Here is a 22,268-nt window from a genome sequence, read left to right as displayed (position 1 = left end):
AAAATTACATGCCTTCGCAAAACAAATTTATTTATTTATTTCATAACTGCATAAGTTTTCATGAGTTGTTAACTAGTTGTCCTTTGATATAGATTTTTTTTAATCTACTGATAAAAAAGAAAAGGGTTCCGATCGTAAACTGGTTTATCTATACCACAATGTTATTTACCTGTCCAAAGTTGTAAGGACCCTCGGTTACTGTTGTTTGTCGTATCGAAAAGCTTATCACTATTTGATATCATAGCTACAAATATTGGTTTCGATGACAGATCTGTAATTGTTTGCTTTATTTATTAAAAAAAACGTTTGAGACCTTGGCATATTGTGAAGGAATAAAGACAACAGTAGCATACCGCTGTTCAAAATTCATAAATCGATGAGGAGAGAACAGATACGGGTGACAAACTAAAACCGAGGGAACAATCAACTATTAGAGGAAATATTTCGCTAAACATGATAGGCTGAAACTGGTTTTATGACTAGCCAACCCCCTTATATGACAATGTTAGAAAATATCACTACGTGACAGGAATACAGTATAAAGAATAAAATACCTGCCGAGTAAAAAAAAAACGTCTCTTACTCTCTAGATGATTTCGGTTATTTTGGTAATTGAAATGATATCACATTGACGTTTACCCGCCAATATTTTACCAAACGATAGCCTTCAAATAATTGCAAAATATGGATTTATATTTAATTTCATAATTCATAAAAGGATGACCGGAACTCTCCAGATAGGGTCCAGTACAATAAACAAAATCAACAACCAATACCCGACTTTTCTGTAAAAATGGACGTGCAAAAAAAACGACGAGCTACACATGATTGACTAAAACTGACCAAATACTGGCACATTAAGAGGTTATATTAAACCAACTTACAGTTGTACCAGCAGACTACTTTCCCTCTTTGTCTAAACAATAACTTTTAAAGTATTGCAAAGTCAAAACCATTATTTTGGGTGCTATATGACCTAATCTATCAAAAGCCAACCAAAAATAGAAAAATAAATAGATGTGGTGTGTATATCACCTAGAAACAAAAGGACGTAAATTCAAGCAAAGACAGGTCACAACACGGCTTTCAACAATGAGCAGTTTCTAAAGTATATGATTTGTTATCAAAGTCACTGAGATGACAAAATTTTAACGACTGAACAAGAATACCAGTGGCAATCGATATTTGGTTAGAGTACATAAAGCCTCGTATAAAATCTGTGTCAAGGACCATTTACTCTTACTTGACCGTAAATGATAAACCACACATGTCTTCTACTAATATATTATGGTAATTGAAATGATATTACATTGACGTTTACCCGACAATATTTTACCAAATAATCGGCTTAAATCTTATCATGCATGAAAAATTGACTGGGACTCTCCAGATAGAGTCCATTACAACAAAACCAAACCACAAACCAATACCCGACTCTTCGGGAAAAATGGACGTGCAAAAACAAACGACGAGCCACATATGATTGACTAAAAATGACTAAATACTGGAGGTGATATTAACCCTATTTACCAGAAGACTACTTTCCCTCTTTGTCTAAACAATAATTTTCAAAGTATTGCAAAGTCTTATCATTTTATTTATGCTATATGACCTAATCTATCAAAATCAAATCAAAGGTATTGTGTCTTTCTTTGCTTGCGTTCACCAATAGAAAAATAAAGAGATATGGTGTGGATATCACTTAGAAACAAAATGACGTGAATGCAAGCAAAGACAGGTCACAACACGGCTTTCAACAATGAGCAGTTTCTTAAGTATATAATTTGTTATCAAAGTCCCTGAGATGACAAAATTCAAGAATATCAGTGGCAATCTAGATTTGGTTTGAGTTCATAAAACCTCGAATAAAATTTGTGACAAGGACCATTTACTGTTACTTGACCTTAAACGATAAATCACACACGTCTTCCACTAATATATGATCAATATACTGTTTTCTCAGGGTTCAATCAACTCTGTTCAAAGATAACATACAAATGTTTTAAGGTCATTCAAAAACTAGTTTACCTTATCAAATTTTGCCTTACATAATTTATTAATTCATCATTGTGTTTATATATTACTAAGGAACGCAATATCGTCAAAAGAATGTTGGGTTAACGTTAAATAAAGCATCTTTGTTTTACATATTCAAAAATCTAAATGTCTATCAGATATAAGTAAACAAAATGAATCGATCCTTTCTTTGATTTTTAACTGTGTTAAAGGGTTATATTTATAAATTTATATATATACTATATTGTTCAAAGGCAATGAATTCAAAAACTAGTTTGTTCAAACAACAGCTGTTCACTTTTTCCTTCAAATCACAGAAAACCAAATATACATGCTGAAAAAACCTTTGACATTAAAAAAATCCCGAATAATTCTTTGAAGTTGTACTAGAAACTATCAATAATTAGTTTTCTTGAATTATTAAAGTACTTCATGTGTATATAATTATTAAAAAAAAAAGAATGAATGCAAAAAGGGAGTTGAAACTGAGGATTCTGTTTTTTAGTTCCAGATAAGAATTACTTTAGCTGATTTGAATTGGGATACTTTATAAAATAAAATGGGTAGATGTAGGTTTTTTCGAATAAAGAAGATGTTTGGTGAACAATTTTAATGGCTACTGTAGTTTTTGGTAGAACTAAATCAGATGATTGCAATTTTGTTGCTTTCAATTCTGTAAATATTGCATTCAATCCTTTATATAAAAAAGAAGATATTGTATGATTGTCAAAGAGACCAAAAGGACACAGAAATTAACAACTATTGGTCATCGTACAGCCTTCAATAATAAGCAAAGTCAATACCTTATAGTCAGTTATAAAAGTTTCCGAAATGACAATTCAATCGTGATAACGGCATAATTTATGTACAAAAAATGAACGAAAAACAAATCTAAATAAACTAAAACCACTGAATTACAGGCTCCTGACTTGGGACAGGCACATGCATTTAGTTCGACAAATACTAAGTAAGATCAATTAAATTATATCTTTTGTAATTCACAACAAATATATCTTACAGAATTATTTCAAGACACAAAGTACCAACTTAACAGAAAAAACAAAGCCTAAAAAAAATTTGAGCCACATTTAGTTTTTTTGTAAAACAAAAGTTATAAATTGCTTGCTTCTACTTTTTCAAAATTATAACAAACTTTTATTACAATTTATATATCTTTTGTTTCGCATATTATGGTTAGGTAGAGATGTAAATATGTCCTTTGCTATTTAAAATCAATATACAGTCTAAAGTTACAAACAAATGATTGAAATGCAGTGTGTTAACCATGTTAACAGGCATGTACTGTTGGACGAGTGTAGTGAATGTTCAGTTAGGTAATGATGTTTTGTTTAGAAATATGACCCGTTGATATGGTATTGGGTAAAATAACCACACATTGATATTGAGGTCGTTTGGTTACACATGATTATGATACTTCTCATTGATGTGTGGTATGAACTAATCTAATATCGATTAATTTTGATAAAATAACAATCCTTCTTCACCACGTACACAGTTATATTTATCAGTTTAGTTAAAGTAATAAGAAACCTCAAATTGAAAAGAAATATGCATATGTTGTTTATAACTAAATGGATAGTCTTCATTATATAACTTATGTACATTTTTTTCATAGGAAAATTCTTTAATTTGTCCACATTTAGAAGAAGTTTACTTATTTTTTAATTGCTTGCTTCCAGGAAGCAACTCGCCGACATTTTTTCCGTATGCATAGTGACCCGAGATTAACCCTCCTCGTAAAAAGCCGGTGACCACAATACGCCTGGATCTGTCATTAAAATAAACAAATATCTGATTATACATGTTAAACACGTGCTCAATACCCATGCTTTTTGTGATTTGTTTACTAGAAGGTGACAATCGGTAAAACTCGGCTTCAAAACACGGCATTTAATGAGCAGCCATATTTGTTAAATTATAACAAACAGAGAGAAAAATAAATTGACCATTATATGATATATTTGCGAAAATAATGATTAAATCGTGCACAGAGGATTACGTTTATGATCTATATATGCATTGGTTCAAGAATTGGACAAACTTTATGTTTCACCACTCACTCGTTTCATATGACTTTAATTTTTGAGGTAATTTAAATGACTGTTTCTTGAATTACATAGATAGATAATGAGAGTCGGTAAAGTATTCAACCAAGAAATATCATAAATTCTATTGGGCCTCTTACCGACACTACACTCAACTTTAAGTGTATGGCGTGTAAACATTGAAGGCGTCTTAGTTTTCTGTTTCTGATTTTACAACTTTTAAAGAAAAGAAAATATCAATATTAAATGAAGTTTTTCTATGATGTGTCATGTGTACTATTGTTTTTCTGTTTTTCCGTTTGTCTTTTTTTTTAGCCATGGTGTTGTCAGTTTGTTTTGGATTTATGAGTTTGAATGTCCCTTTGGTATCTTTCGTCCCTTTTTTATATGTTTCTAAACATCTTTATAACCAAATCATAGAAACTGGATATAAAATAAAAAGAATGAAGGAAGTTTGAGATGTAATTTTCCTCCGAATATAAAAATGTAGTTTTAATTATGTCTTCCATAAAAAATACTGTACACAGTTTGTATTATACAGATATAAGTAACTTAATATGCTGACAATTTATCATTACATAATTCAAGCAAATACTTTTTATCTAAAATATGCTATGTAGGCTTAAAATCTACTAAATAAATAAGAGTGTAAGGTGCTGAGGATAGTATTACTCGATAATAACTACCACTGAGACCATTTATTGTATTTCAAAACATATTACCCCTGTTTAATTTTGTTATTTGGAGTCGTTTAGCTGAAAAAGTTATACCATTTTCTATGCTAGAAATGCGATATTACATACTTAAAATAAAATTGGTTGTCAATATTTCTACGCATGTATTGTATTCATGCACACTATAGATGATATTTAAAATACACCTTATTTGTTGATGTCATCAGAAAGTGAAATACACCTTTAGTATAGCATTTTAAGATTAAGTTTTCTCACGCATAAGAATAACTTATTAGTAAGGTAAGCAAATAAAACTAGATTTGAAGATGCAAAAGAGGACATTCCTAGTTTTCTGTCAATACCTTGAAAACATATATTTTGTATCTTTAAGAATATTTATTCCTATGTCATCGATATGCATCTTAAGGTGGCTCGTGGGTACAAAAATTTTAGCAAAAAATTAAACCTTTATTTTTTCATTTCAAATTTTATTTATTACACTATCAGTTGTTACTTTATGCTATGGTACAAAAAACAAGTCCAAAAAATGATTTGGTTTGGCCCCAGATGACTTTAAAAATTGAAAAAGCTCCAAATTATCTCCCTTTGGTGCAAAAATGTCATTTTTTGGCCTTAAATTTGAAATATCTTTTTTAACTCATCGGTGACCTATATTTTTTATTATTGTTTTCAAATAAGCTGTACTTAAACTAAATAATTGTAAAATTTAAGCGATTTCTTATATTAGATTATTTTTTTATTTCGATATCTCCTCTTTTTCTCCTATTAGTTCAACAGAAAAAAAGGACATTAACAAAAATGTATGCTTCTTCCAGAGGCAGATTTTAGCTTAAATGAACGGTGACCCCATTTTTTTATTTCATTTTTCTTTTAAGTATATGATAAAGTTCATTTATGAAAAAATATAGTGAAATCCTATATTAGAAAAAAAAAATCATTTATACCCAGGGGCCCCCTTAAAGGACGTATTTTTTAAAAACTTATTGTTATTTAGTAAATATTCAAAATAAACAATATATTTTAATAGCCAACTAATGATTTCGTATATAATACTGTTCGATAATGATTTCAGGAAAATAACTTTAGGTACTAATAAAATTGAGAATTGAAATGGGAAATGTGTCAAAGAGACAACAACCTGACCATAGGAAAAAACCCAGCAGAAGGTCACCAACAGGTCTTCAATGCAGCGAGAAACTCCCACACCCGGATGCGTCCTTCAGCTGGCCCCTAAGCAAATATATACTAGTTCTGTGATAATGAACGGCATACTAATTTACAAATTGTACACAAGAAACTACAATTAAAATAATACAAGACTAACAAAGGCCAGAAGCTCCTGACTTGGGATAGGCGCAAAAATGCAAGTAAATATATAACAATACGCACATTTAAAATTCAATTCAAGAGAAGTCCGAGTCTGGTGCCAGAAGATGTAACCAAAGAAAATATACAAAATGACAATAATACATAAATAACAACAGACTACTAGCAGTTAACTGACATATCAGCTCCAGACTTCAATTAAACTGATTGAAAGATAATGATTTCATCATATGAATATCAAGCACAATCCTTCCTGTTAGGGGTTTAGTATCATACCATCATAACATATATGAAAGGAACATAACCCGTTTCATGCCAACAACTGTTTTTTTTAATAAATGTGTTTAGTTCCGATGCAAAGACCCTATAAGTGAGTCAATATTAACTCCAAAATATGCAATCTTTAATGACCTTTTTAAAGGTTTTGTCAGTTTCTGAGGTGAATACTGACATTTTTGTGCTTTATTAAGAATATTTCCATAAAAAATTGGATGTGAAATACCTGAACGTATAGGAAGTCTGCATATTGAGCTATATTTACGAATGATGTCCTTATACCGATGATAAAATTTAGTAAATGTTTTGACTAGTTTGTGATATCGAAAACCCTGGTGTAATAATTTTTCAGTAATACATAAATTTCTCTCGTTAAAATCTAAAACATTGTTAAATACACGCAAATCGTACAAGTTGAGATACATAAACACCGTAAGATGGTGACAAGGGAACGTCACCATCTAAAAATGGATAATTAACGATAGGAAATGAAAAATAATCTCTTTTATCATAAATTGTAGTATTAAGCTTTCCGTTAGTGATGTAAATATCAAGATCGAGGAAAGGACAGTGGTCATTCTTTGTATTAGCTTTCTTTAAAAGTATAATAAAATTTGTTTATGAGATGTTGTTTCGATGGGTCGTGTCTTTGCTGATTTTTGTCATAAATTGTAACTCATAGCAATACAAAAACAGGTCCGCAATAAGTGGTGCACAGTTAGTACACATTGGAATTCCGATAACCTGAGGATATACGGAATCTCCAAAGCGAACAAAAATGTTATCTAGTAAAAATTTAAGGGCATACATAGTATCAAAGCATGTACAATTAACATAGTTTTTTTTTGTTTTTTTGCTGCTAAGAAATACAATGAAAGAGACTTTTTAAATGCCCATTTAATAAGTTGGGTGATTTTTTTCTTAATGAGAATGTGAGGCAATGTGGTATACAGGATAGAAAAATCAAAACTTTGAACAGATTCAAAATCAGCATGCAATTTATCAAGTACTTCCAAAGAGTTCTAACATTTGTTTAGGATGACATATTATGTTATATACATTGTATCCTTAAACATTTATTTCAAGACGTAAAATATAACAAGGTAATGAGTTATTTTCGACTACCCTAGTGAATTCCAATCTGCTTTATATTCAACAACTTCAAGTATATATCACTCAATACAATCACATTTGTTATAGTATTTGTGAACTTTTTTTCCTCTAACAATATTTATTTCTGGGTTATTTTCATATCCATATAATGTATTCTAAAACAAATATGATTCTGATATGCTCTATTATCCTAAAGCACCTAATAAAAAGAATTGAAGACGTGTATTCCTGTTTTCAGAACATCGTGTGACAATAGGATGGCCACACTTATATATACATGTATAAATATATTCTTATATAAAAAAAGAAGATGTGGTATGATTGCCAATGAGACAACTATCCACAAAATACCAAAATGACACAAACATTAACAACTATAGGTCACCGTACGTCCTTCCACAATGAGCAAAGCCCATACCGCATAGTCAGCTATTAAAGGCCCCGATAAGACAATGTAAAACAATTCAAACGAGAAAACTAACGGCCTTATTTATGTAAAGAAATGAACGAAAAGCAAATTTGTAACACATAAACAAACGACAACCACTGAATTACAGGCTCCTGACTTGGGACAGGCACATATATAAATAATGTGGCGGGGTTAAACATGTTAGCGGGATCCCAACCCTCCCCTAACCTGTGACAGTTGTATAACAGTACAACATTAATATGTTTGATAAAATTGAAGACAGAAAACAGGGAAATATCTATCAAGAAAAGTATACTTATAAGTTTCAGACAGATTGCCTTAATTCAAGGATATAATTACATGTAAATACAAGAACATGTAATATGTCGGTCATTTACTGACATGTTATAATAACAATTACTTAATAATGAACTTGTACTGTAAAAGAGACATCATTGTACACAGTCCGTTATGGACATCTCCCCAGACCGTCTTTAATAACCTGATGTTCCAAATAATGTTGTGTTGTGATAAAATAAGTTCAATTACAAAAGATACTGTTTAACGTTGAATTTTCTTAAAATTTGCATACTTATAATATGCAATGGACTCTTTAAAAAGTTGATTAGAAAGATCAAGACATCCAATTCGTGTCCATGATAACGGCCAATATTGTTTGTACATCACATATATGAATAAAGAAATACTAGTACCTGAAGTAAAAAAAAATGGTTTGGTTCAAGCCTTTGAGTGTATTTTGAAAAGTCTTTTGCATATATTACAAAAGTAATGTTAAAAATATAAAGAAAACACCAAGAATGACAGTTTAATACATATATATTAAATCCGTCCACAATATTGTCAACCCCCGATGCACACCAAACAAAAGGATATATTTACCATGCATATCAACTTTATTATCGGTTATATACATACAAAAAGAAAATGCAAGCAATACTACTTTTAACTTCTCCGTTTGTAACTTGCTATTTTTTATTTCAAAAGTGACATATTTAATTTGAAACTATGACATGTTTAAAGTAAGAAATATAAATTTAAAGCTGAGAAATGACACGTTGGAAGTTTGAAATGGAAACCTTGAACTGAGAAATGAAAATTTGGAAGTAAGAAATATCTATTGTGAAGAGAGATAGGTCAGTGACGCTCATATCAAAATAGTTATAGAACAAAACAAGTACAAAGTTGAAGAGCATTGAGGATCCAAAATTACCCAAAGTTGTGCAAAATACGGATATGGTAATATATGCTTAGGATAAAAAAAAAAAATCTTATTTGTTCGACAATCTCAAAGTTTTGTAAACAGGAAATTTATAAAAATAAAGACAAAATTTATATTCATGTCAACACCGTGCTGACTACTGGGCTGGTGATAGACTCGGGGACGAAACATCCACCAGCAGAAGAATCGACCCAGTGGTGTAAATAGTTGAATGTAGCTCTAAAATCTAAATGAATATCGTTAAGAATTCTTTATTACTTTAAAAAAAACATTTAAGTCTGACAAACCATCTAATGATTATGTAAAGCTCTTAGCTGAGACATAAGTAGAAGTTTGCACTTCAAATAATTGAATATGTAGATAGATAAAAGAAGATGTGTTATGAGTGCCAATGAAACAGCTCTCCATTCAAGTCCCAATTTGTAAAATAAACCATTATAGGTCAAAGTAGGGTCTTTAACACAGAGACTGGCTCACACCGAACAGCAAGCTATTAAGGGCCCCGAAAATTGATTAGTTTAAAACAATTTAAATAGGAAAACTAACGGTCTAATCTATATAAATAAAGGAGAAACAAGAAACACTTATGAACCACACCAACAAACGACAACCACTGAACATCAGGTTCCCGACCTTAGACAATTGCAGCGGGTTTAAATATTTAAAGAGGTACCAACCTTCACCCTTACTTGAAAAAAAAATAGTGTAACTTCACAACACAGAAAGACACACTATAAATTATCAATTGAAATGTGCTTACTCAATCAAAAGTCATATTAACACTAACAAGTAAACGTACACTGAACGAATAAATTTGATCGATAGCACGAATTAAAAACAAAATCGATAAAGTAACGGATAAGCTGTTAAACAGTATCAAAAAGACATAACCTTGGACAAAACGTCATAAAAAAAATCAATGCACACAAGTAAATGAAAATAATGTGTTGTTAGGTATACAGGACTGAGGTACTGAAATATTTTTTACAAGATAAATAATTTTGTTGAGCATAGTACAAGAACAGAAGAGTAAATTTTTAGTCATATTGAACACTTTTTACCAAAATGGGTTTGATAAGACATAGAAAGACGAGATATAACATTAAATAAGTAAACGTTAAATAGCATTGCATTATATGAATCTGAGTTTTAGTAGTTGTCGTTTTGGTGATGTGATATGTAAGTGTTTCTCGTTTCTCATTTCTTTTATATAGATTAGACCGTTGGTTTTCCCGTTTGAATGGTTAACACTAGTAATATTTCAGGGTCCTTTATATGCTTTTATTTCGTGTGAGCCAAGGCTCAATGTTGAAGACCGTACCATAATATATAATGATTTACTTTTATAAACTGTGACTTGGACGGAGAGTTGTCTCATTAGCACTGATACCACATCTTCCTCTATCTATCATAGTCTACTTAGTGAATACTGTTTGATAACATTGGCCATTTTAAGTTAAATCGGTATTTGCAAAACTGGCATTGTTGCCCTACAAAGATTTACGATAAGAATTTCACATAACTTTCAACCAACCTGTATTTTTTGTTCGGCTTCCGATCACGCACCACTCAAGACTTGGAAGTATGTACTTTTATCAATCAAACAAATTAAATCTCCTACTTGATCGAGATCTGGTTTACCTTTTAGTCTACTTAGACAGGTGTTATAATTATTTTATATTAATCTCAACAAAATGTCCTAATATTTGTAAATAGCGATTTTATTTTGTCTTTTTCTTTCAATATTTATTTGTACTTTTTGTTGAGATTAGATAAAACTTTAGATAGTGCTGATTTTCAACATAAAAAATATTTGGTTAGTTTTTTTAATTTATACAATAAAAACCCATTTTAATACAAAGTCATATGACGACTTAAGATACATCATGTAATATAACAATATTTAAAAGGGGGTCTGTATTGCTTAAAAGCTACCCTTTCGAATGGCATTGCAATGCACCACTGTTTTAATCATTAACTTGAAAATAAATTGCACATTCTATTACTGGATTATTTTACTGGTGTACATTGTATAGTAATTTCTATTTTCATTTAAATCCGCATTCAGGACATGTAATTCAAATAAAAAGTGTAATGAACATAGGTTACTAGTCTTAATTAATAATTATGTTGAGATAATTTTTTTTAAAATAAAACAACCAATATCCCGTTTCTTTCAAAGTGAGCCAATAAAATGGAAAGTTTGAATTGGTCACAAATTTTTGTCAATTATAATGGAATTGTTTGTGACTGTCATATGAGTAAGATGTTCAACTAGCTATAATACCAAGATTAATTCACCTTTTCTACATACGGAAATGTTTAAACCAAGTCAGGAATATAAAAGTCGTTTTGCATTCGACTGAAGTATTTGAGGTTTTGATTTATCTTTCGAGTTCGGATGGAAGACATTGTAGAAAAAAACTTCCCCATGTTGACAAAAAAGTGTCAAAAAATAAAACAGGAATGACGATTTTTTTTCGATATCGTTCGAGCAAAATTACTTGATGTCTGATATCTCCTCTCTTGGTCGATTCGTTTTTAAAGGTTCTGCATTAAGTATCCAATATAAATAAGGAACGTTAATTTTCATTCCGGAAAGGTTAAGGATTATTTGCAATAGCCAGGGTTAATAGGAGACAATCAGTGGAGTTTTCCTCAACGGTTGTTCTTTACTCTCTGATTACAACACCATTAATCAAATACGATGACAATGGAACTCAAATAGGAGAACTTAAAATTCCTGCAACACCTAGTGACATAACAAAAATTGATGGTTTGACTGTTGCAGTTGCGACAGATTCCACTCAGATCCATCTAATTAACATTGAGAAACATTCTCTTAGCAGAACAATAATTACTGACGATAATGTGCTATAGGACAATATTGATGCATAGTTGTATCCGTCGGGTCTCTTACATACTGTTTTGCATTACTTCATTTAATTATTTTGTGTGTAAGATCTGACGAGAACGAAACAAAGTATTAGACCATTTAACATCAGCCTAAAACATTCCCCTGCAAAACTTTTTAATATTTCTGACTTCAAGCTATCAAAACATTTTGTCAGAATAAACTGCAAAAATCCGACGAATAAAGTTCGAAAATTTTACTATGTTTATTCTGAGATCGTTCAGATTTAAGGAAACAACATTATTGTGAACATTTCTCAAAGTAAGCAAACCAATAACCAGGAATTATAGGTTATCCTGCGAAAGAAATGCTCCTTGCTGATGAAAGTTAAAATATGCCCCAAAATACTATACTATTAAATGGAAGTTTGAATGCCTGTCAAAATTATGACAGTTATTATCCATACGTTTGATGTTATAAAGCTTATGATTTTGCCATTTGATAAGGGACTTTCACTTTTCAGTTTTCCTAGGAGTACGGTATTAAACTAATCTTGATATCTTGATATCTATCCTATTTTTTGGAAACTTAAATGAAACGTCACTTTTTTGCGTCGATCTATTCGGCTAACATATAACACGTCGTTCGGTGGTGTTTTTTGTTTTACGTACTAAGTATTCGTTTTATTCTGTAGTTCGTCACCACTTGGGTGTTAATATATATATATATATTATATAGTGATTTATATAAATTTACTGTTTGCAAAAGTATGAATTATTGAAATACTAACGATTTTTTTATCCCAGGCATTTACCATTAGCTGTATTTGGCACAACCTTTTGGAGCTTATGGTCCTCAATGCTTTTTAACTTTTTACTTGCTTTGGCTTTAGAATAGTTTTGATTTAAGCGTCACTTATGGGTCTTAAGAACACGAAACGCGTGTCTGACGTAATAAATTATTAGCCTGGTTCCTTTTGATAGCTATTATTTTTGTAATTCTTTTTTTGTCCTGTATGTTCCCCCATTTATGCGCATTGCAGTCCTGTCATGTAATGTTGTCATGTTAATGTTATATTTAATATTGTCCTAAAAGCGGGAGATGTGGCTAGCCATAAAACCAGACTCAACCCACCATTTTGCTCTTACAATGTCATTTATGTTTTTAAGTTTAGTGTAACGTTCAATTTTTCCCTGAACTGATATACACTTGTTTTAATAGGGCCAGCAAAAGTGTGGGATTTTTTCGCTGTGTTAAATACCCATTCTAATTTGGTGTCCTATCGCTGTTTTCTGCACATTTTTTTTCGGATTGTTGTCTCTGCGACTCATTCCCAATGTTCTTTCTAAACTTGACACATAGTAAATTGTGATATAAGACTATTTGCATTACTTGCAGTTAGCAAAATATTTTATGTTGTGAGCTGACGCAATTTATTTTTCCTGATATTAACAACTTAACAACGGATGAATTTCTATTGATTTACATGTATCATATTTTCCTGTGCATCAATAATATATCAGCAGTTTAGGTTTCCTGTCGCAATTTTATAACTTTTGTCAAGTGCATTTATCAATCACCATCTTTGTGTATTAAGTGCTGTGAGTATCTTCTGGTTCACTGCATCACCACCATAGGACGTATTTTTCTGTCAAAAGGTATGTCTTTCTTTAAAATAAACAAAACAAAGAAAGAAACATGCTCGCGAACAAGCCTATGAGAAAAGTAATTATGCATATTCGCACTTTCTGTGAGCGTCCATATATTTTCACGATACGAACCATAGATATATTTTCACATAGTAGACAAACCACTTGAAATTATGAAAAACTTGCTCACTATTTTTGTTTTTGTCCTCATAAAAGTTAAAATTGATATTTCGCCATATAATGAAGGAAGATTACAGATACGTCGATTCTGTCTGATCATTTTGAAATTTTGTTCATCTATAATTAGGATGTCTAAGTTGGCAATTGTATTCAATATGTGGTATCAGTACCAAACCAATGTAGAACAATCCTTACAAATAGAGATAACAGATTCGAATAAATCAACATTTTATAAATCTTTAATTCAGAAAAATACAGGATCAACGTCTCACATGACGAACGTTTTTACAATGTATGTACATAAGTCACATCCATGATGATCAAAGCAAAACAATTGGAAAGTATATTAGGAAGTTAAAAGAAAATAATCCTAAAAGATGTGCCATGTTTTGCCTTGGTTTTCTACTTTTTCTAGCTTCGGGAATAATTTAACATTTTATTAGAAATGCATAATTTTCTGATTTTCTTTTACATTGCCAAAAATTTTCAATTTGATAAAAGGCTAAACGCAACAATATTATAAGTAGTTAAATTGTCTGATGATATAAAAAAAAAAGAAGATGTGGTATTATTGCCAATGAGACAACTGTCCATAAGAGACCAGCGCCTGTATATTTGTTGAAAACACCTTTATCCAACACTGCACACGATGAAAGCAACTGTACACAAATGATTTACACGGCGGTTCCTAGAAACAAAAATTTAAAAAAGGATGTTTACATGTTCCAGCTAACTTTTTAAGCTTTGAGATAATCAGTGAAAGACTCCTATAAAATGTAATGGATAAAATATCAACATGCAATGACACCTGATAATAGAAATTGTTTATCTTTGTGTTCGAGTTATACATGTACTGGTATTATCGTTACTAGGGTTTGCTACTGACACAAAAACATTAATAAAATAACAGTTTTAAGGAAGAACGATTGAAATCGATACTGCTTTATAGGTTATCGACTGTGCGAGGTCTGTAAAGCCAGTCAAGGTCGAATAAGTAACGAATAAAGAAGAAGTAACCAACTTGACGATCCTGCGTAATAGGGTGTTATAATCACGAATAGGTTGATCGATACAATTTTTCGATGTCTTAACTAACTAGCGACATGTTTTCTGTCTAATCTTTCAATAACAGCAAATATATTCGTCTGGTCTATTTAATTTAACCAATCGTTTCTTTTTTTTTCTAATTGTGAAATTAAGATTGTGATTTATATGACGGAGATACTAAGCATGTGTCGCTAGACCTGTAGGTGTATCGCACTATCTCCTTTTAAAGTTATTGAGAGTCCCTATATAATGCCACCCTTATGGTGATACTGTTGTGATGTTGGTTAAGAGGTACTTTACGCAAGTTTCACTCAGACAACTCGTCAAACAGACTGTTATGCAACGCCATTGTCTGTCTTCTGTCATATCGAAATGGTCTTTGTTATTTGCATGCTTTAATGCTCATGGTAAATATTTGATTGTTTCTTTAAATTTATTCATAGCTGTTGTTTCTAAACTGATGAGAACGTACGGTATTATTTCATCTCCTCTCTTTTTTTTCCTGTTGTTGATGTGTTTCCCTCGGTTTTAGCTTGTTTCTTTGATTTTTTTCTCTTTCAATCGATTTATTACTTTTGAACAGCGGTAAACTACTGTTGTCTTTTTAACTACCACTAAGTATCTTTTGATTAGTCGTCTTGATGGTCGTATTTGCGTTTTGGCTAGAATAAAATGAACCCCTTACAACCCAATACGTTTCTGTTCTGCCATTATCCTACTTATATTGGAGCAGGCACATATGTTAATTACTGTAATTACTCCCTAATTTGAAAAGAATTTGTATTGCTCAAAGCAGTCAATTTAAGTTTGGTGCTTTTTTTGCATTTGCTGTAAGTAGCTTATGTTTTTTCATGTTTGTAATTATACCTCTCTGGAAACCTTTGTTTGCAATTATCCTGTAAGAACTCTCGGATTTCAAAATTATTCGGACGACAAAAAGATAATTCATTTTTTAATGTGCTTTATTTCTTTGTTTGTGTCTTGTTCCAATATTGAGTCAATTTGATTGAAACACAGAAACAACTTGGCGTTTAATTCTTATCACCTAAATGATAGAAGAATACGTGTGCCATAAAAAAGAGTTATAGGTTTTTTTTGTTTTCTTTTTTCAAATAGGCTGTTATAAAAAGATGGATCATAATAACGATAGCAAAACAGGAATGTATCCTGAAGTTCACGTCCCTCCACCAGTTGGACAGATGCATGGCCAGCCAGTGTCAAATTACGGCCAACCAACGCAACCAATGGGAGGATACGGTGGACAACAACAGTCAACGACCACAGTTATAGTTCAGCAACCACATACACAACAAAATCCATTAAAGCTTGTGGATATTTATGGAACGAGGGAATGGTCAACAGGAATTTGTGACTGCTTTTCAGATATAGGAAATTGTGAGGATAATTTAAATTATAAATAAAATGCGAAAAGCAATAAGGAGTATGAGGTTTTAAGATAGAGCCCAGACTGTCACACATATTGAATTTATCATTTCATTTCTTCCCACATTTCATTTCTTCCCATATCTAAAAAAAATAGAAATATACTGCAGCTAAGAATAAAGAAGAAATAGAAATATAACATACGCGCTATATTTAAGTAAAGTGAATAACAAACACCTCGTGGATATTGGTTACTGTTATATGCGTGAATGTGAAACTGTGTGGTGTTTTGAAACCATGTTTTTTTCTCATTTAAAATTAGCACAAACACGATTTTATTTATAGTGTTAGGATAAATTCAGATTTTGCTTACTCCAATACTTCATATGTGTAGTTTTCAAATAGATTTATGTTTTAATTTTTGGTTTCTTGAAAACAAATATGTAAGCTTTCATTTGATTACATATTGTAATTTGAATAAATTGAACCGTTTCATTTAATTAATTTAATAACCTTTATCGAATGATATTATACCATAATTATGTCCCGTATCATAATGAATATCCATAAGTGTCAACACGATAAAGCTATTTCACTGAGTACGCAGATGACGTGAAATAATTGTTGAGAGTTTACTATTTTGAAACATCGCTGCTTCTAAGAGGCAACAATTGATTTATAATACTTATCTAACAGTGCAAGTGCCTTTTGAACCATTGAAAAAACACTTACCATACTATATTAGCAAACACATGTTAACGATCGGGAAATTTGTATTTTAGAATTTCTCGTATGAACAAAAAATGTATAGAACACTTTTGTAAAATATTGATGACCCTGAAAATGACCGTTACTAGGCAACAGTAGTATACCCAGTCAATGTCGTTAAAAACTTCCATTTGTTGTGGATAAGCCATAAATCGATTGAAAAAAACCAAAATCAGGTTACAAACTAAAACCGATAGAAACTCATCAACTATAAGAGGAAAACATCAAAACAACAGAACACCGAAGTGCAACAAAAACAAACTACAATGCTACATATAGAAATGACCTATTAGATAACAACTGTCATATTTCTGAGTTGGTACAGGACATTTTAAGAAACATGTAGGGTTGAACCTGGAATTATGACAATGTTAACTATACCGCTCAAAAGGACAACATTTTATGACGGGAATACAGTACAAATAAATGCAAGAATACCCAAAACAGAAAAAAAAACCCTAAATTTATAAATTATAGTACATTTCGACGTGTTAAGGTGGTACCCAACACTTTAACTTAAATTAATTTGGCTCGTTTAATTTTCATAAAATTTTGACAAAGTATTTACTTTGACCCCTTGACAAAAATATAAAAATTTCAAAAAATTTGAACCAACCGTTTTATCAGAAAAAATACACAGGTTATATAGCAGTTTGACAAACACCAATTTTGATCATTGAGAAGCTTAATATTCCCTTTACAACACAACGTAATTAAAACGTTTAGCTGATTTTACAGAGTTATCTCCCTGTAGTGTTAGGTACCACCTTAATCACACAATATGAATTAATTCAAAACAGTGCACACAAACAGGTTAATAGAATTACGAATTATGAGTCTGTCACACAAATAATTGGCACTATATGTAGATGCATGTCAACAGCCTTGTTTCCTAGTCGTTCAATTGTCTTTCTGTTACGTTAATGTTGCAATTTTTTTCAATTTACGTTTGTGATGTCATTTTCAAGGGAAATAAATCGTGTATAAAACTAGAAATTGAAAGGTTATTTGCCGGTGAAATATAGGTTTATTTGTCGCTGATGTAATCATAAAGGGTTATTCATTCTTCCTGTCAAATTAATGAAAATTATCTGAAATAATCCGTGACATTCGATAAAGTGTTACCCAATAGAATTGCTTATAATGTATGTAAGGTATAATAATGTATTTTATGGTTCTGATTTTAGGTTTGTTTACGTGGTGTTGCTATCCATGTGCCGTTTGTCAGTTGGCTAGTCGTACTGGTGAATGTTTGTGTACTCCATGTTGTGTACCAGGCACAGAAATTATTTTACGAGCCAGAATAAGAACAATCGGTGGAATAAGGGTAAGAACCTATCGCACCATATGATATCAAACACTTGGTGTGAGATGACGTACACCCTACATAATGTATATACAAATATGTATCATAAACTTAACTGAAACCATTCTATTGGCTTCTAATTCCAATTTATTTTTTGTATCGCTAGCAATGAAAGGCGATGCACAGCGATCCATAATTATGCAGGTGTAGTCAACAGAGGCATTAGCTACGATTTTGAAATCATCATTGGCAAATAGCAGTCAGATTAGATTATTGTTCTAAAATAAGGCACAAAATCTCACTAATGAATAACTTGGTTTGGAATTCAGCAATTCAACCTAATTAATCCGAATTCATGCAACCTTTAATTTGAACTTTGTTTGTATTTCGGTGCGCATGTCAGGTGAAGAAAATTAATGTCAGTCAAAAAAGCAAAAACTATGGAAGGCAAAATCAAGAATCTTGATTGATCCAATAAGCAAACAAAACGTTTAGTACAATTTATGGGAAATGATTTACATTTAATTTGTATATTTGTTACTCAGAATGTTATGTTTTTTTAAAATGTAGCTGTTAATATCCCCTCAAAGTGATATGAAACAAGTATTAAATGATAAGGAAAGTGTATCTAGCAAATAGTCTCTGTATTTTATTGCTGGAAAAAAGCTGATGTCATATTGAGATGTTCAAAAGAATAAATCAAAGAGTCGAAGAATTTGCTATTAAGCATATATAGAGAGAATGCATGCTTACCATAATAGAAATAGGTAAAGCAGAACGTGACAATTGAACATGCTTGGTACCAACTATCGTTATTTATTCAAAAAATAATTATCAACATACAAAATGCTATTAATATTATAGTGAAGTAAAATATGTAACTCAATTGATAGCAATAATGGCAATAGTAGTAAACCGCAGTTTAGAAGTCATAAAACGATTGAAAAATCGCGGCTACTAACTAAAACCGATGAAAACACATCAGCTAGAAGAGGAAAACAAAAGAACAACAGAAACACTGAAGTGCAACCACACTGGCCGAAATGCACAGGAACGAACTATTTGCTAACAACTGCCATATTCCTGACTTGGTACAGGACATGAACGTCGTTATATCAAGCGATATCATGATTCCCACTCGTTATGATATCTACGAACATATTTATGAAAATACATATTTCTATGTCACAGTTTTTACCCTGAAAATTCGATATTCGATAGATGCGATATGTAATATATTTATATATGTATTCATATAAAGATAATGAAATTAATAGACTGATCTTAAACCATAGAAAACTAAGATTCAAGCTAGCAGATAATGATCCTACGGCCAAACTATATGAAAATACGGAGAAATTGAACGATTGCCAATGAGACAACTATCCACCAAAGTTTAGGTGGATAGAAGCCATTATAGGCAACAGCACGGCCTTTAACAAATTTGAAACCCCATATCATTTTGCATTCCAAAATAAAAAGTTGTTTAATACATATCCGAGAGTATTCATATAGTTACTGACAGTTAGCTCAAAGCCAATAACAACTTATGAAAAACATCATGTAAAATAATAGGACTAAAATAATAGTCAGTACACATCCAACATTCCATGTATTAAGTGGAAAAACGTCATTAACATTCAGAGAAAAAAACATGACCTTACGCAATGCCAAACTATAAGTATCGACCGAATGGTTTTACAGTTGAATATAAACTCATCATAGATACTAGTACAAGGAATAAATATTGTATATACGCCAGACGCGCGTTTCGTCTACAAAAGACTCATCAGTGACGCTCGATCAAAAAAAGGTTCAAAAGGCCATATAAAGTACGTAGTTGAAGAGCATTGAGGACCAAAATGGCTAAAAGTTTTGCCTAATCAAGCTAAGGTAATATATGCCTTAGGTAGAAAAGCCTTAGTATTTCAAAAATTCTAAATTTTGTAAACAGTTAATTTATGAATATAACCATATCAATGATAATTCATGTCAGCAAAAAAAGTGATTATATATGTGTAGTATTAAGTATGGTTTTAATTTCCTGGCAAAATCAATCTTTATACCAATACAAATAATATTCAAAGATAGATACAGTATTGAATAGGGAACAGTTTAGATAACGCTTAAGATTCATAAGTTTATCAGGATTGTTTCTAAATTGCCGTGTAAGGTTTACAACATCATCCTAAAACTTAGGATGTGATATTCCGTTTGAGATTAGTTTTTTACAGGTCAGTCAAACTTGCAGACCAAATATTTTAAAAACAAAGAAAGATTTTAATTAAAGTCGTAGGTTATTTGTGGTAACGAAATTCCTGACGTGATACAAATAACACATAGATGGCGCTCCTTGAAATCCAAAAACATCACTACAGACACGAGCATAGCAAAGGATTTGGGAAATATAAACACTGTAAGAGGCTGCCGAAGGAACATAAATTTTTCACTTATTGAGCGGATTTGTTTAGTCAAAGTTATTTTACACCATTTGTTTCGACATAATGTGGTGTTTCCATTCTGAGATTCCTTCAAAAATTGTTTAATATATTTCATTCATTTAGTGAACGTATTTTGTATTATTGCAATCTCTTTCGTAATAGCTCAACTTTTATAATTTATTGTCAGTTTAACGTTTACATGGGGTTTTTTTCATCTGAGCGTCACTGATTAGTCTTTTGTGGACGAAACGCGCATATGGCGTATTGAATTTTAAACCTGTTATCTAATGTTAGCTATTATTTGAGTGTTTCTCTGTCTCATATGTTCTCTCATTTATGTTTATTTTAGTCATGTAATGTTGTCATTTAAATGTTATATCCAATATTGCCGTAACAGCGGGAGGTTTGGCATACCACAAACCAGGTTCAATCCAGCATTGTTTTTTTATAAATGTCCTGTACCAAGTCAGGAAAATGGCCATTGTTATTTTGTAGTTCGTTTCTGTGTGTGTTACATTTTAATGCTGTGTTCCTGTTGTATCGTAGTTTTCCTCTTATATTTGATGTGTTTCCCTCAATTTGATTTTGTAACCCGGATTCGGGTTTTTTTCTCAATCGATTAATGAATTTCGAACAGCGTTATACTACTGTTGCCTTTATCTAACATGTTTAGAACATTTCAAACTACATAATTTCCAAAATTAAATGTATTACCATAAAAGAAATAGGTAAAGCAGAACGTGCTAATTGAACATCGTCTGATAACAATTTATTCCAAAAAATAATTACGAACTCACAAAAGTCATTACTTTTATATTGAACAATCAATACTTATCATTATTTTCAATTGCATATCAACAGTTGGTATATAATCCGTAATTCATATATACATGTAGTTGTTAAATGCGCGTGACAATTAAGGTAGTTAGAAATTATTCAAAAACTGTATGTATAAACAAAACTGTATTCTCAAATATACTTTGGTACAACAAACAAATATTGTCTTGTTCAAAATTTAATTCCTGTATATTTGTAGGGAAGTGTTTGCAATGATTGCCTGACAGTCAATTGTTGTGGACCATGTGCAGCCTGTCAAGAACACAGAGAACTAAGAAATATGGGACTGTAATGACATGTAGAACTCTTTGACTTAGCATGTTTTCTTTTCAATATAATCGGGAAAATGTATAAAAATAAAACTGTGTTTTATTCTTGTGTAAATTCTAAAAGCTTCAATACCGAATCTAGCGCCTTTTCTAGACATGATGAAGATTGGTTTTTAGTGATTGAGGACAAGAGAATATATAGCTGGATGCTAGATTGCTTGTATATTTTGTATTCAAAAAGACAGATGAAGAGTTCTTAGTATCAATTTCGATGTTAGATATATTGACATTTATATTAAAAATGTAAACATCTCAATTTACTGAGGAGTGTCTGTGATTATCATGTTGAAAAAATATGTCCGTATTACAATTGAGGTCGAAATGGTCATGTTG

The 22,268-nt window shown here is 31.2% G+C and overlaps 1 protein-coding gene across 2 annotated transcripts; it reads left to right on the top strand.

The window, feature by feature from the left end:
- Positions 1–4,945: 4,945 nt before the first annotated feature.
- LOC134686342 (placenta-specific gene 8 protein-like) lies at positions 4,946–22,191 on the top strand. 2 transcript variants are annotated; one of them, XM_063546018.1, is made up of 4 exons: positions 4,946–5,056; positions 15,988–16,266; positions 18,210–18,349; positions 21,806–22,191. In XM_063546018.1, the coding sequence occupies exons 2-4, from the start codon at positions 16,002–16,004 to the stop codon at positions 21,896–21,898; spliced, it is 498 nt and encodes a 165-aa protein (XP_063402088.1). In that variant the 5' UTR covers positions 4,946–5,056; positions 15,988–16,001; the 3' UTR covers positions 21,899–22,191. The 2 variants fall into 2 exon arrangements, with proteins under 2 accessions (XP_063402088.1, XP_063402087.1); XM_063546017.1 differs by lacking the exon at positions 4,946–5,056 and adding an exon at positions 13,522–13,653.
- The last annotated feature ends 77 nt before the right edge of the window (positions 22,192–22,268 follow it).

Source organism: Mytilus trossulus, chromosome 10 (assembly GCF_036588685.1).
Source record: "Mytilus trossulus isolate FHL-02 chromosome 10, PNRI_Mtr1.1.1.hap1, whole genome shotgun sequence".
Lineage (NCBI taxonomy): Eukaryota > Metazoa > Mollusca > Bivalvia > Mytilida > Mytilidae > Mytilus > Mytilus trossulus.
The sequence above is the reverse complement of the archived record's forward strand: the minus strand, read 5'-3'. Positions and strand labels throughout refer to the sequence as shown.

Excerpts from the sequence above, each read along its gene's own strand:
- LOC134686342 (XM_063546018.1), top strand. The coding sequence starts at position 16,002 with ATGGATCATAATAACGATAGCAAAACAGGAATGTATCCTGAAGTTCAC. Across the intron at positions 16,267-18,209 it reads CTTTTCAGATATAGGAAATT|GTTTGTTTACGTGGTGTTGC; the intron begins GTGAGGATAATT and ends TTCTGATTTTAG. Across the intron at positions 18,350-21,805 it reads GAACAATCGGTGGAATAAGG|GGAAGTGTTTGCAATGATTG; the intron begins GTAAGAACCTAT and ends GTATATTTGTAG.